The sequence below is a fragment of the Sesamum indicum genome, linkage group LG10 (assembly GCF_026168435.1).
Source record: "Sesamum indicum cultivar Baizhima isolate 11 linkage group LG10, ASM2616843v1, whole genome shotgun sequence".
Lineage (NCBI taxonomy): Eukaryota > Viridiplantae > Streptophyta > Magnoliopsida > Lamiales > Pedaliaceae > Sesamum > Sesamum indicum.
The window spans coordinates 6909359-6924507 of record NC_142666.1 but is presented as its reverse complement, the minus strand read 5'-3'; the positions used below and the strand labels follow the sequence as shown (position 1 = coordinate 6924507).

At 35.6% G+C, this 15149-nt stretch overlaps 1 protein-coding gene across 2 annotated transcripts; it reads right to left on the bottom strand.

Annotated features, from left to right (window-relative positions):
* Nucleotides 1–8641: 8641 nt before the first annotated feature.
* On the bottom strand, nucleotides 8642–13211 carry LOC105176456 (protein WVD2-like 2). Of its 2 annotated transcripts, XM_011093641.3 has the most exons (8): nucleotides 12960–13211; nucleotides 11652–11702; nucleotides 10885–11356; nucleotides 10310–10398; nucleotides 10084–10168; nucleotides 9925–9996; nucleotides 9674–9784; nucleotides 8642–9202 (listed from the first exon to the last, which is right to left on the bottom strand). In XM_011093641.3, exons 3-8 carry the CDS (start codon nucleotides 11350–11352, stop codon nucleotides 8885–8887), a joined length of 1143 nt encoding a protein of 380 aa, XP_011091943.1. In that variant the 5' UTR covers nucleotides 11353–11356; nucleotides 11652–11702; nucleotides 12960–13211; the 3' UTR covers nucleotides 8642–8884. The 2 variants fall into 2 exon arrangements, with proteins under 2 accessions (XP_011091943.1, XP_011091942.1); XM_011093640.3 differs by lacking the exon at nucleotides 11652–11702 and having other exon boundaries at nucleotides 12960–13208.
* Between the last annotated feature and the right edge of the window lie 1938 nt (nucleotides 13212–15149).

The following is a 15149-nucleotide window of genomic DNA, read 5'->3' as shown; positions in this document are numbered from 1 at the left end:
GACACCAAGCGAATTATATTACTTAGTATTAGGCCCGACCCACCAAACAAATCACACTTCAGCCGTTGCCCCCTCCCCCCAACTCATCAGATAGGAAAAGTGAACATGCTCTTTGTTCACAAAAATAGTGCACCTTTGCTCTATTCCGAGTGTGAAACGACTCGTGAGACCACAATAGGGTAATGGTAGCTTCCTCACCATATTGTTGTGGATGGAAGGCTTGGCAAATCAAGACAATCTTGATCCACGTCTATTTTAGTCCTAATATTTAACTTGGCCCAACCAAGTGAGAGTCATGTTTGAGTGTTTGACCGAGACCTCACACATAATTATATTGCATGCATAAATATTAAATGCTTAAAGCAATCACCGCATGCAACATAGTTCAGCATACCCCTGTGGGATGATCACGAGCCCAACTTATGCGACTTACTAAGCCTGCAGTGAGTCTATAGTCAGTCTAAGGTGGCCTTATGCTATCACAAAAGTAATTTACCCATCAACATATCGATGGGCCTTGTAACTTCTTCGTGGGTCTCCTTCTACGTGGGCCTCCTTCTCCGTGGGCCTTCTTCTCCATGAGCTTGCCATAAAATAAAAAATCTCACCGAAAAAGTCCTACACTACCCTCATTACAACTGAAAAGAAACCCCGATCAGAAATTAGGAGAGTACATAATGAGAAAGATAGCAAGTCTTATTATTTCAAGGCAAAAACGAGAGGGAGAGAGAAGAAAATGTTACAAGGGCATACAAGCCCAACCATAAATATAAACATACAAGAGTTCATGGGCTATGTGATCATCTATCCATACATCACATAATATACATCCCATGTAATATTATAATTCATGATATACAATATCATAAAATTAGTTACACGAGAAAAATACAAGCTCGAAATTTGCAATCAAAAGGATGATCAAAAAATATGTGCATCCAATGCACATAATGAATCCAAGTAACCATGCAATTTTAATTTTAGAAAAAATCTAATTTTATCCCAAAAATTAAAATAGCATAATTATCAATGAAGAAAATTTCAAAAAGTCAAATTTTTGATAAATGACGAAAAATGGCTTAGCCGCCGGACGTCAGCCTACAGCGTGTGTTTTTGTCCCTACCTACACACGCGTGTTGGCCCCCTGCAAGAATACGTGCGCAGCTGCTTTGTAGAGCACGCGCACGCGCTTCCTACATGCAGCTTGTCTGCCTACGCGTGTTGGCCTGGCTCAACGCAGGCCCCTTTGCCTGCGCGCGCCCCGGGCCACGTGCACATTGTGCGCCTGCAACAACAATGCAGCGAAGTTTATTTTTTGTGTGTTTGTTATGAAACAGAAAAAACAAGCATAAAAACAAAAAATTCTAAATTTTCATATGCCTGAATCATCCAATTAATTGCAAAAATCAAACGGGCTATTTTCAATCATATAATTACCAAACGAAAAGCGATAAAAAAACATGCTTCAAAAGCCATAAAAATATGTTAACATGCTAATATCATATAAGCATCAACCCCTACATCAAACTGTGCTATGATACCACTTGAAAGAACGCGTGGTACGGATTGGGAACGCGCAAGTGGAAGAGGTAAGAAAAAATGTTAGAATACGTGACCAAAAAGACAATTGGATTGGCAGTTTTGGGAACCATTTAGCAATCTTTATTTATGAATGCGATATTATCTTGATGAATGTAGTAAGCATTCATCTGTGGCACCATGTATTTGTTGTGGTTACTATTTATGTTGAACGATGTTTTAACATCACAACAAATGCCCACAGACCAATTGAATAACCCATGTAGTTGCGTTGTGCATTAGATGGCATCTATGAAACCAACTTTTGATGGTTGGTTTGAAACGTTCCAAGTTGAGAATCTCGAGACTAGACACGAGAGTCCTAAAGAGACTTGCACTAAGTATTGCATTCATTGTACAAATGTTGTGTTTCATTAGCGACAGATATGGGATGTATATACAATTTTAGTGGATTAGTTGACAAGGTTGTTAACCAATTGAACAGACTCGCGAAAATCATCATATGGAAGCCTTGGAGGCTTGGTCGGTAAGACTTGAATTCCCAGCTCCAATACAGGATTAATCATTGGACTTGAGGAATTATAACAGTCGCATGTATATGATGGCTATATTGTAGATCTGACGAGAGATGACTATATCTTTGATGTGGTCATTATAAGCCTTGTCCGGTGTAGTTGGAGTATGTAGTGAGGATGGTGGATTTCAAGATAGAATCCATCCCCTATCAATATATGGTGGATATATCTCCTATGCGCTCTGAGATGGTTTAGACTCTCTAAGTCTATGGCCATAGCGATTGGTCGAATAGAAAATAGTTTCCTTTATCGATCAATAGAGTAAACGCATCTAAAGTATTCAGCATAGTTGCCTGGTCCAGGATGAGAACTGACGCCCAATTTCATGCCCTAAACTAAGACCAGAGATGGTCTACGGAAGGACCGTACCTGTATGGAACTTGAGAGCCTAAATGTTCAAGCCAACATTCACCTAGTCTCTAGTGCCATAAACCGTTGCTAGACGGCCACCAATAGTAACAGGTGTTTTCGATTAATAGTTAATTGGAAATAATTAATTTAATTTAATTTAATTAATTATTTGTGTTGGATACAATGTCCAAGTCTAGATGAGGGTGAACCTAAAGAGTCAGACACAAATGCCAAGCCCCATTTTTTAGCCCATGAAAATTCTATGGAAGGAAATAAATGACTAGTAAATTGCAATTTTGGAAAATGCAATTTCAGTCATGTTAGGGATCTCTTTATTTTGGAATAAAGATAAATATACCTTATAGATAAAAGAATGTATCTAAACGCATTCTTATTTATTAATAGAAGATACTTATATATGTATATATATAATTATTTGTGAAATAATTATAAAAATAATTACACAACACACAAAAAAAAAATCCTCCTTCCTCAAGTACCTCTCGGTCGCCCCCTCTCTCTTGCTCTTGGAGTAACTTCTCTCTTGTTCTCTTCCAGCAAAGAGAATATTGAGATTCTGATTGCAGTGTGGGGTGGAGAAATTAGAAGGTTCCTACGTTGGAACCTCAAGTAAACAATATTTCAACCGGACATTAGAAAATTAAGGTAACATATTTTTACCTCTCTTATTTTTAGGTCTATGTATTTTCACCTCGGCCTCGTTTATGCTTATTTTATTTGTTTATACATCAAACGCCTGGGAACTCCAAGGGTACACTCCTTGGATTCGTTATTTTACGCTTCAGTTTTTATTATTATGTGTTTTTTGAAAGAAATTGGTATGCCCTGGGAATATGGCGGAAGCATAAAATAAAAAAATATTAAAACAATTCAAAGGGGTGTTCCCTTTGAAATTTTTCATGCGTTAGGTGTTTGTCAAAAGCATAATAACATATATAAGCATGCTAGACATGTGGCTAGAATACGAAATAAAAGGCACAAAAATGTAACATGAAACTTTACTTCTTTGTTTCTATAGATGAGCAGCAACGTGCGTTGTTTCCCTTTTCATTCCTCTTCTGTTCACTTTAGGATCTAAATTAGACCCCTCTAATTTGTCCATACCACACTATAGAATAGATATAGTTTTTTTTTTCCTTTGCTAGATAGAACAAAGAACAAGGAGGAAAAACAACTCTAAACAAAACACTATTGTTTAGTACTTTTTGATTGTTTTGTTTTCTAACTTGAATCAAATTCAATATAGAACAAAAGGAGAATATTTTTTAGAGAGAAACGAGCAAAATTTCGTGGCTAGACTTGGGCATCGTGTCCAAATTAATTTCACCAATTCCATAGTGATTTGTGTGCGACTCTTTATGTTCACGCGCTTAAACTTGGGCGTGTGTGATCAACATAATTAAATTAATTTAATTTAATTAATTATTTTTTATTAACTGATAACTAGAAATAGCCCATTAACATGGGTGGCCGCTTAGTAACACTCCGTGGCACTAGAAACTAGATTAATAGTTGTGTGAACATTGAGGCTCCAAGTCTCATACGAGTACAGTCTTTCCATCAACCGTCTTTCGGTCTTAATCTAGGGCATGGAACTGGGTGTTCCATCCTAGACTAGGTATTTATACTTATAACTCAAGTTCTCGTTTACCATACTGAATGAACAAAGAAATCTATCCCATTTATTCAAACATTGTGACCATAAATTTTGAGGGTATAAATGGGTCTCAAAGCGTATAGGAGACACTGATGTCACAATACTGATAGAGGACAAACTTTATCTTGGAATCCACTATCCTCACTAAAAACTTTGATTGCACTGGATAAAACTTATGATGACCATGTCTCACGATACAACCATCGCTCGCCATAGACAAGATACAGTTTTCGTATGCACGTGATTACTCAAGTTCGAGGACTAGTATTTAATGAAATCGAAAATCCCAATCATACCAACCAAGCCCTCAAAGCTTCCGTATGATGATTTTCATAAGTCAGTTCAGTCAGTCAGCTACCTTGTTAACTAACCCACTAAAATTGCATAGACGACTTACGTCTCCTGAAGACTTTTCTCAAGCCCATTGATGTTATAATTGCTAATAAATTGATTAAATGAGGGAGGTAGAGATTGTAGAATCACATAAACATTTGTTCCCTCTGGAAATCAGCTTGGAGGTCTTTGAGCTTCTACACTAGGGATAGCATCATCTCTCCATGCTCTCGTACAGACAATCCTTCAACCATTATGATGCCAAAAAATTCCTTTGTCACGGCATATTTAATATGCCGGTCCAGTACCGCATAAAGGTCTTTCACGCGGAACATTATCGACCATACATTGTCTACCACTCATACTGTTCCTGGATCTCGTTAGTCATCAAGCCCAATACAATACTACGTACTTTCTAGTTATCATGCCACTGTGTAAATTTTTCAAACGTCAAACATTCTCTGGGAAGGGACCCTTCAGCAAAGTCCGAGATAGACTTATCCAGAACATAAGCCTGATTCTCGAAATTGAGGACTATCCTCAGATATTTAAGCTAACTTGTGTAGTTGGTTCCATCGAATTTATTTGCCTCAAGTATGAAAGTTAGTGTATTCTTAGACATTTATAATTAACAGAAAAAGTTTGAGTAGATTATCATAATATTGCATTCAAGTTAAGAATTTGGACTTCAAACATTAAAGCTCCATCTATTTCTATGAAAGTCTATCACACTCAGACAGTGTTTCTGGAAACCTTCTCCTAGTTAGCTTAGGGTGCACAAGCGAAATTCTTACTATTCACATGGAAAATAACGTCGTGGGAGCAATCCAATACCATTCTCGTCCTGTGAGATTTTCATGATATTTTGCCTTGTCACTTTACATAATTTCGAGGACTCCAAGCGAATCACATTACTTTGCGTAAGACCCGACCCATCAACATCATCATAGCACAAAATGTCGTCCCCCACGACTCATGAAACAACGAAACAAAAGCGTATTCACTTCATTTACAATAATAGTGTAGCTTCATTTCAATCTAAATGTGTCACGACTAAACATGCAACACACATCACATTCTAGACCTATACACCGAATCGGGATCTAATACCACTTGAAGGGAGCTGATCGACCCGAAAAGCGCGGGGGAAGTGAGAAAATTGAATTTTCGATAAATATAAGCGAATAAATCCCGATAAGGGGTGTACCATAGATCTTTTTTCAGACATTTGGTTTAAAAATAAACACATAGGCCATAGAAAAAAAAACAAGAAAGACAAAAGAAGAGGTGCGGAAAAGCTAAAAGAGATTTTTACCCTTATCTTCTTTTTTGTTCGGCTACAAGCATTGTCTTCTTTTCATTTTCATTTCCAGGTTCGTTCATGTCGAGATCTCGATCTTGAGACCCTCCCAAGAATGACATACCACCAATAAAGGATGTGAAGATTTTGTGCTAGCAAAATCTCCACAGAAGAGATGGAGATAAAAAAAAACAATCACTATGGAATAACATGTTTTGATCTCTCTTTCGTTTTTCTTTGATCTTTAAAGACCAAGAGAAAGAACCTAAACCACGGACAGCATGAAAGAAGAGAGAGGCATGAAATTTGGGAGTTTTCAGAGGCTTGTGTTATGTGCGTAGCTAAGGTTAGATTTAAGTATATATATGACCTAGTCATATATATACAGGGAGTCCTAACCTAGTTAGGCTCCGAAACATCAACCTAATCCTAGCAACACCCTAGGTCATGAAAAAAACCTCTAAAATCAGCCAAAGAACCCTCCAAAATTGTCCTCCTAGACTTAGCCAAGGTCCAACTAAGGCCTTGGGCTAGTATTTAATAGACCGAGCTTGACTAGTTAAAAATAGATCAAACCCACGTCTTATGGACTTTGAATCAAACCTAGTTTAATTTATAAGCCCAACATTAAAATTAAACTTTAATACAATTAAAGGATCCTAGTCTTTTATTATCTCTCATTCAATCTATAAATCCAATTTATAAATCGACCAAAGCCCAATAAAACTAATCCAATTAATTTTAATAGCTAACTTGAAATTACCATTAATCCAAATAATTAAATTTCAAGTCCTTCATCCAATCATTTATTCTCTCCAAAGATAATTTAATTCAATTAAATTAATTCGACTCTTTTAGAATTAATTCCAAATTAATGCCATCCCATTATAGTGGTAGGGAGTGACTCTTTAGGTTCGCCATCAGCTAAATTTGGGCATGTGTGTGACCAACACAATTAATTAAATCTAATTTAATTAATTATTTCCATGGGTGGCCATCTAGCAACAATCCATGGCACTAGAGACTATGTGAAATATGGCGTAAACATTTAAGCTCCAAGTCCATACGAGTATGATCTTACTGTCAACCGTCTCCCCGTCTTAGCTTACCAACACATCAAGACACGTCGTCCTAAAATTTGTCTAGGTAGCTATGAGTAAATCGACTGCAAACAAACTGGAAAGCCACGAGTAATGAATTTCTTAATTTGTAGCAGACTTGACGAGACCTAGTACACGTTGTCCTAAGAACGAGGTTATATGGCTTATAGATTTGCATTCAAAAATTATATCCTTTCCAAAATTTTGCTTGGACTCTTTTTTACTTTGAATTGATTTCTGTTTCGTTTTTCAATTTAATTTGAATATTTTAATTATTAAAAAAATCTATGAGAACTAAAATGAGATATAGTTATATTAAATCATAGCGAGAACTACAATATAATAACATTATTATAAAATTAAAATTGTGTTTAAAGCAGAACTAAATTGACCACTTGAAATTACAGTAAAACAGAGTCTTGCACATTTTCTCAAGAATTGTTGAACTTAAAGAAAAAATAATTGCAATTTCAATGTATTTGTAAGATAATTTCCACTTGGGTTTAGCTCATGATTGAAAAATAGAATCAACAAAAGTCATGAAGACATTTCTAGAAAATAATAATAATAATAAATTATTATATTAATACTTAAACAAATAATTATTACTAATTATACTTTTAAAAAAGTCAAAGTTTATAACATATTTATAATTTTTATAACTATCTTTTAAAAATTAATACAATAAATAAGATAGATGTTGACTTTTTATGCAGATGTCGGTGCACGAAATCGAGAATAAACATTAATTAAGTCACTTAATTTTGATTGGTTCAAAATTTCAAGTAAAGTTGATAAAGTAAATACATCAGATTAATAAGAAATGTGACAATATTTTTGAGAAGATAATGAAAATAGTATTTAAAAGTTTAAATTCATTAAACTTAATGAATAAGATCTTTAAAGTACTTATTAAATTCAAAATATTTTTTATTAATTTATGAAATATTTTATAGTTTTGCTTAATTATCCTTATAAATTTTGTCGAAGTAATAAGTATCACGTAAAACACACATACGTAGTGTTTGAATTTATAGTTTGAGTGTTTTGTTTTATATTTTGGAGATAGAAAGAGAAAAATAGAGATAAGTAAGTCTATGTTGAAAATAGATGATATGTTTGGATTTGTATTTTGAGGTAATTTAAAATATTTTAAAATAAGTGGTGTAGGTTTGATGTTGGGATTTGGGAGACAAAAATCACTGTTCATTGTCAAATCATATCTTTTTTTATATATCTTTTGTATATAAATATGTATATATATAAATATTGTATGTTTAATGTTTTATTTTTTGGAGACAAAAATCACTGTTTATTGTCAAATCATGTCTCTTTTACATTATATAATATAAGTGTGTATATAAATTATATATAGAAAGTTGAAAAATAAAAAAATATACAGATAAGGTGTAAAAATATAAAAACAAACATTGAGTGTACTTTATCTTGTTTCGAAAAAAGCGAAAACATAAAACCATAAAGTATGTGTATAATTAAACCTAATTAATTTTATAAAAATTATATAGTATTTATATAGTTAAACCTGACTTCACATGGTGCAAATTCAATTTACCCGAACCTTAATCCATGATTCAAACTTTCACATAGCTTGATTCTTCGTTCAGCCCAGCCAATGTAGCTAAGTACCTTTCTATGTTTACCTCCTCAGTCCTGATAGTGGGGGGCAAGTTCTATCCCTAAGTAGGACAACATGAGTACCAACTACCAAGGACATCCTCGTACCTTAAAGTCACAAGATACAAAGTAGAGCCAAATGACCAGTTGTTTAGGGTAATATTTTCAAGCAAAATGTGTTCAGGACAGCCCTTGTGTGCAATACATGACAGTATAAATGACACAATATACAACTCAGAATTCAGACACCACCTTTGGCAAGTCACTTTGTGCAAGATAGTCTCGCCTTGCCGAAACATTTTGATCAATCATATGGAAAACTCGAGAGCTTCCCGTTCTAAAGGAAAAACTAAAACTACAAAGATGAACTTCTTCAAGACTCAACGGAGACATCCACGTTGGCCTCCTCTTTGACATGAGAGCTCCCGGTCGTCTCTTTAAATTGTTGTGGACTGTTCTTCTTGACTTTGTTGGATCCGTTCGACTTTCGCAGACCAGCATGATCCTTACTCTTCGGAGTAAGCGGAGACGATTTCTTCTGAACAGGAGAGGCTTTGCCTTCTCTGTAAATACCCACACTGTGACGAGTTGCTCGTCCACAAAGTCCCTTGTCATCAGGAGATGATTTCACTGCATCACCGCAGCTCTTTCTCCTCGTTAGATTTGGTGATTTGGCACGGGTGACTGGCAACTACATATGAACAAATCTAGTCAAATAAGTTTTCCATTATAAATAGGTTTAAAAGGGTGTTCGTCTAAAGTTATTTAAAGAAATTATAAGCTCATTAATATTATAAATGCTTTTACATCTTTATAAGATGTCAAATCACATTTTAAAAATAAGTTTTTAAAGTGTTCGGATATAATAAGATAAGATCTTAGTAATGGCAATTCAGCGATTAGTTTGAAAGAGTTTGTTAGGATTTCCCAAAAAAAGCTCTTCTTAGAAGAGCTTATAAGCCGTTAAACGTCTTATTAAATTCTTTTTCTAAAACATATACCAACCACTTTGTAACATCTTATAACATATTTTAAAGAGCTTAAAAGCTCACCAAAACAGCTTTCAGATGCTCATTGACATGAGCATTTCTGAGTCAATCATAGACATACAAAACATACCACTTTATCCAAATCTATATAGACAAAGCATATTCTTTATTACCTTTTTAAGCTCTACTTTTGGTGGAGGTCCTTCACGATAAAAACTAGGAACTGGATTTGCTTTGTACACCATGGTCTTCCTCAGCTGCTTTATAGCTGCTTGTTCGTCTTCCTACATTTCGATGGAGAGGAGAACAGTGATTAAATTTTCCAATATTCTCAAAAATATTGGGATGGCGGAGGAGAGACCTCATTGGCAATTCTAGCAACCATGAAGAGAACCAAAATTTCAGAAATCGAGGAAAGGCATACCTTGGTTCTAGCTTCATATTCAAGTTTCTCTTTCTCCAAGGCTTTGTGTTTTTCTTCCAACTTAGAGTAAAACTAAGAAAGAAGGGAGAAGAGGGGAGTAAGAAAGGAAAGGAGATGACAAAAGACAGTAACATAACTTTAATCAGCATGAGAAAGTACCTCCTTACGTCTCTCTAAACGGTCCACGCAGCTGAATCTTGGAGCTACTGGAACTGTAATTCTGGTCCGCACAGAAGTTGCGGTACTAGAAATGCTAAAGAAAATCCAAATTGCAGGAGCATAGCAAAAACAAATAATGCATCATTGAAAGTAGCAGAGAGAAGAAGATCGTAATATAAAGAATCCCACAAGAGGGAAAAAGAACAAGAACTTAGATATAGGATACGAGGATGCCAAGGACCAATTATCTTCTTCATCGTAATAATTTTTGTCATTAGGCTGCGGCAGCTTCCTTGACATGAAATTTGAGTTTGACTGGAAGAAAACAGCCATCATCAGCAAAAATCCAAATTATCTACGTTACTCTTACATTTAACAATAACTACATAATCTAACAATAACCTGGGATAACATTTTCATCAGTTAGACAGCATGTGTAACATGTGTCAGAATCTTACACAGCTACTATTGTTTGAACTAAATCTACATAATTTAGATTGATGAATAAAGCATGGATATTGCCATTGGACAAGAATAAGGATTGTTACTTCATCACCGAGTAAAGAATTATCAGCATACTATATCAACAAAAAGCTATTTGCTGGGTTAGCCACCCATCAACACTTACTAGACAGTTCTAGGTGATATCAAAATGACTAGGGTTCTATATATCCAATAGGGAATCCAAAGCCACTGGATGTACTGTAAACTTGCTCCATGACGGGATGAGTCAGATAGCCAGTGGTAGAAGTTCAGGGAACAGAAATAAACCAAAAAGGATATTTAGCGAAACAGACTTACCTGAGATTTTTTAGATGACTTTGGGGAATGCGAATCATTAGACTTAGGCAGGACTTGTACTCCAAAATTGTTGTTTTCAGTGCCATTAGCATAGGTTGCAGAAGAAGTTTGTTTGTCAGCTTCTAGACCGGGTGTCAGAGGCTCAAAAGAATTTGCAGCAGACCCTGATGCTGGCTTTGCAGGTGAGCTTAACTTTTTATCAGTTGACTTCTGAGCTTCAGCCTTAATGATTTTTTCCGCAGGCTCATGGTTGGTGCTTTTCACCCCTAGCACATCTTGCTGCTCATTGAATTCATTAGGAAGTCTGCCTTTTGTGTTATGATCCTCTGGCTGATAGTCCTTTCTTTCAGATTTTTCTGGTAAGGCCTTGGGAGCGGCATGAACTGCACTATGAAGGGTACCATTCGATTTATCATTGACCATATTGGTCTTCTTATCAATACGTAAACCTGTAACATCCCTCCCCATTTGCCTGCTTGCAAATATAGAAAATGGATCAAGAAGTTATCCAGTACGATGCTTCAAATGTTGCACATATGAGATAAGTAAGAGTTGTTTGGCACCAAAAATGAAATTATGATGGCATCACAGAAAATTTATGCCAGGAAACCAAAATTTTATATGAATATTCTTTCTTCAGGTAAATATTAAATGTCTTATGTCAAGATTTACTTAAAGAGAAAAAAAATCAATTACGGGCTCTCTCAGAGTAAGCAATAATGACATTAGTTGCCGAACATTTCATAACATTGAAAGAGGTAGCTAACCATATCCTGAATTATAAAATAATATTAGTGCACCAAAGCCACTTGGTTAACCTGAAAAGAGAGGAAAAAGAAATGGACTTATTCATGGATGCAATTGAAGGCTCATATTGTTGGAACTGTACACATCCATACAAATGTGGCTCTATTATATAATGAAAGCATCTTCAGTCTTAGAAATCAATAGAAAAGCCCCTACACTGAGGGTATAATCTATTTCACAATCACTAGATCCAAAGAAAAGCAGAAAATTCACGATGGCATTCAAGGGTGTAGTTCTCTCCCTCTACTACTCCTGCATGACGTTTAATTGAACAAAATTTCTTTTTAACATGAACATAAGGAATCTAAGGATGCACTCAATTTGCACAAAATAAATGTGGCTCAACGAACTGTTCGAAACCCTTGGAACTCAAAGCATAGACCTATTCAATTAACTTAAACTGCATCAGCAAAAGCCTATAATTAAAGAAACAATATACCCTTTCCACAAAAGCCCAAAACGCCATAATGAAAACCCGGATCCCATAGGGGACACCCCAGTGGTTTGGGGCTCAACATTTTATAGTGAAGATGTTGGGTTCAAAATCCATTGAGAGCGTCTATGTGAGCGGGTGTGTGCGTGAGTAAAAAAACCAAAAAAAAAAACCCAAGTGAAATCCTTCAAGAGGAACTTGGCTAATTTTCAAGTAAATAATAACAAACCCTCGAAAAGCTTCAAACGGAAGTAGAACCACCATTTCCATTATCACAAGACTTTCTCAGAGGCAGCAGATAACAGAAACTGAACCTCAGCATCCAACCATAGCAGCACAAATAAGCATTTAAAAGCTAAAACTAACATGAAACCCAAGAAAAAGGCCTGATTTTCTAAACCCACCAAGTAAATGAGGAATGCAGCAAATTCCTCTTACCCATCAGCCAAAGATTCCTATTTTCAAATCAACTCTCATGTAAAATCATCAAATAAACCAAAACCAGAAAGGAAAGAAAAACCCACCAAGAAAATAAACAAGATAACTGCACACATCAACAAGAAAAAAGCCACAGAGCCCCTAATTTCTCAAGCCCACCTTCAAAAAACAAGATTATCAAGAAAAAGAAAATAGGAACACCCACACACACAGTTTTTTGCAGCCGGAGGAATTGGGCAGAAATAGGAAGGACAGCAGCAACAGCAAGCAAGAAACACACAATTTACTACAAAACAACATGAGATCGAAGCGAAGAATACAGGACAAATGCCGAAACAGTCAAGAAATAAAAAAGGGCCAATTCAAAAGCAAGGAAAAGAAAAAGAATAATCCTCACATATGGGCTTTCTTTCCCCCTTCTCTCTGCTTCCGATCTGAGCGACAAGATCTCCAAAAGAACAAACACAACCTTCACCGCCACCACCTACAAAAACAAACGTGAACCCAACTCTCTCTCTCTCTCTCTCTCTCTCTAACCAACGGATGTTTTTTGTGTTCTTCTATGTTTTTTCTTACAGCAATTCTCCTCTATTTCTTTTCTTTTCTTTTTTTCTTCTTATTTTCCCATTTGCTTTTTTTAGCCCCCTGGTTAGTCTCGAATCTCTAAACCGTTTATGTCGGGCTGTTGTTTATTTCTTGCCTTGTTAGTTTGTCTCTGTTTACTTTTTATTTTGTACGAATATTTTCTTTTTCTTTTTTGAACGAATTTCAATTTCTTATATGTGGAAGAAAAATATCATACTAATAATTATTTTATTTGAAAACAAAAGAAATGTTTAGATTATTTTGGAAAATATTTTTCAAAAATAAGTGGTTTGAAAAAGTAACTTTTAGATTATTTTTAAAAAATACTTTTGGTTGATTAATAATGTCATGTTAAATTTAAAATTTTTGGAAGGTGTGAACCAATAATTCAAATATTTGTACGTACAATCCAAAAACAAAAAAAAAAAGATCAATTTGTAGTGATATATATGAAATATATAAAAATATATAATATATGTGATGCCCTATAAATTTTTTTAATTGGCCCCACAAGTAAGACAAATCAGTTTAAGTGGCGTATCAATAGAGAAGTAAAGCTCATAGATTTACCTTCTATTTTATTAAATTGACAGGTTCAAGAAGCAAGCTCATTCCAGCCAGACACATCATTCTAAAGTCGAACGGACACGTCATATAGCTTGCCAACACATCAAGACATGTCATCCTAAAATATCTGTAGGTGGCTCCTAGTAGATTAATGGTAAATGAGTTCAGAATCCACAAATAACGGATTCTCATATTTTCAAGCAGACTTGGCAAGGCTTAGTCAACCTAATGTATATCAGTCAAATCAAGTCCAAATCGTGCATGATTTGTTCGTAATTAGCTGATGTAAAAGGCTTTTAAATGGCGTAGGACTCTCCATAACAACCCCTATATCCTACTCTAAACATGCCTATAAATAGAGGCCCCATACAGTCATTTATTAACATTAACCCTCACTCTCAAACTCTCATGTATTCTCTCATTTCTCTCTCAGTTTTTAGGAACCTATATTTTTCACTCCATATGAATATATACACTTTATTATTATTATGCACCATCATTCTCACTTTAGTTCAAGTTCTCTTTACTCTCTTTTTCAATAAAGTTGTTACTGAATTAAGCATCGGAGTGTTAACCTTTGTTTTGCAGGATTAGTCCTTGTTGATCTTAAAATTTTTCTTGAAGATCCTTCAACTTTGTGGTACGGACAAAAATCTAGTACGCATCATTGATGCCATCTATGGAAACACTTGAGCTTTGATGTGAGAAACGGCCAATTCAGACAATACAGGTGACAATAGATCCTACGAGAGAAACTCTTCCCTCCCTGTTGTAGTTGGTCCTACTATTCCTCCTACAAATCCAACCTCAAGAGCTGCTAATGCTCCCGTTCTAGATTTGACCACAGGAGCCGCCAATGCTCTAGCTCCAACTCTTAACCAAAACAGCTAAACCTATGGATATGAACCCGCTTTTCTATGAACAGTTTCGTCAATTCATTATGGAGACCATCAACTCAGACCTCCCCGATTCTCAGGCTAGTGGAGCAGGACCCTCTTCTCGACTAGAAAGACAAGGTACGACGAACAAATTCCTATTGGAGCTATCCACTATTGCTGACTTTGTGCGCAAGGAAGCTACCACCCTTCAACCCCCCGGTATTGGGCAATCACTAAGGAAAGAGATGGTGGAGCTTCCCAGCAAGTGATGAAAAAAACCATGCCCATTGAACATGGCATTCCCTTCAGCGATCACATCGTGGCGAAAGAACTCCTTGCTCATTTTCGACCACCTTTGCACTTACATGCTTACGATGGTACCACTAGTCCAGCTTAGCATATCTATAAGTTTGAAAATGCAGCCTTGCTGCATAGGTATACTGATGGCATTAAATATCATGATTTTTCTCACTACACTAATGAATTTTGCCTAGCAATGCTTTGACTAGCTTCCATCTAGATTAGTTAGATCTTTTGCATAATTTAACTCTCTCTTC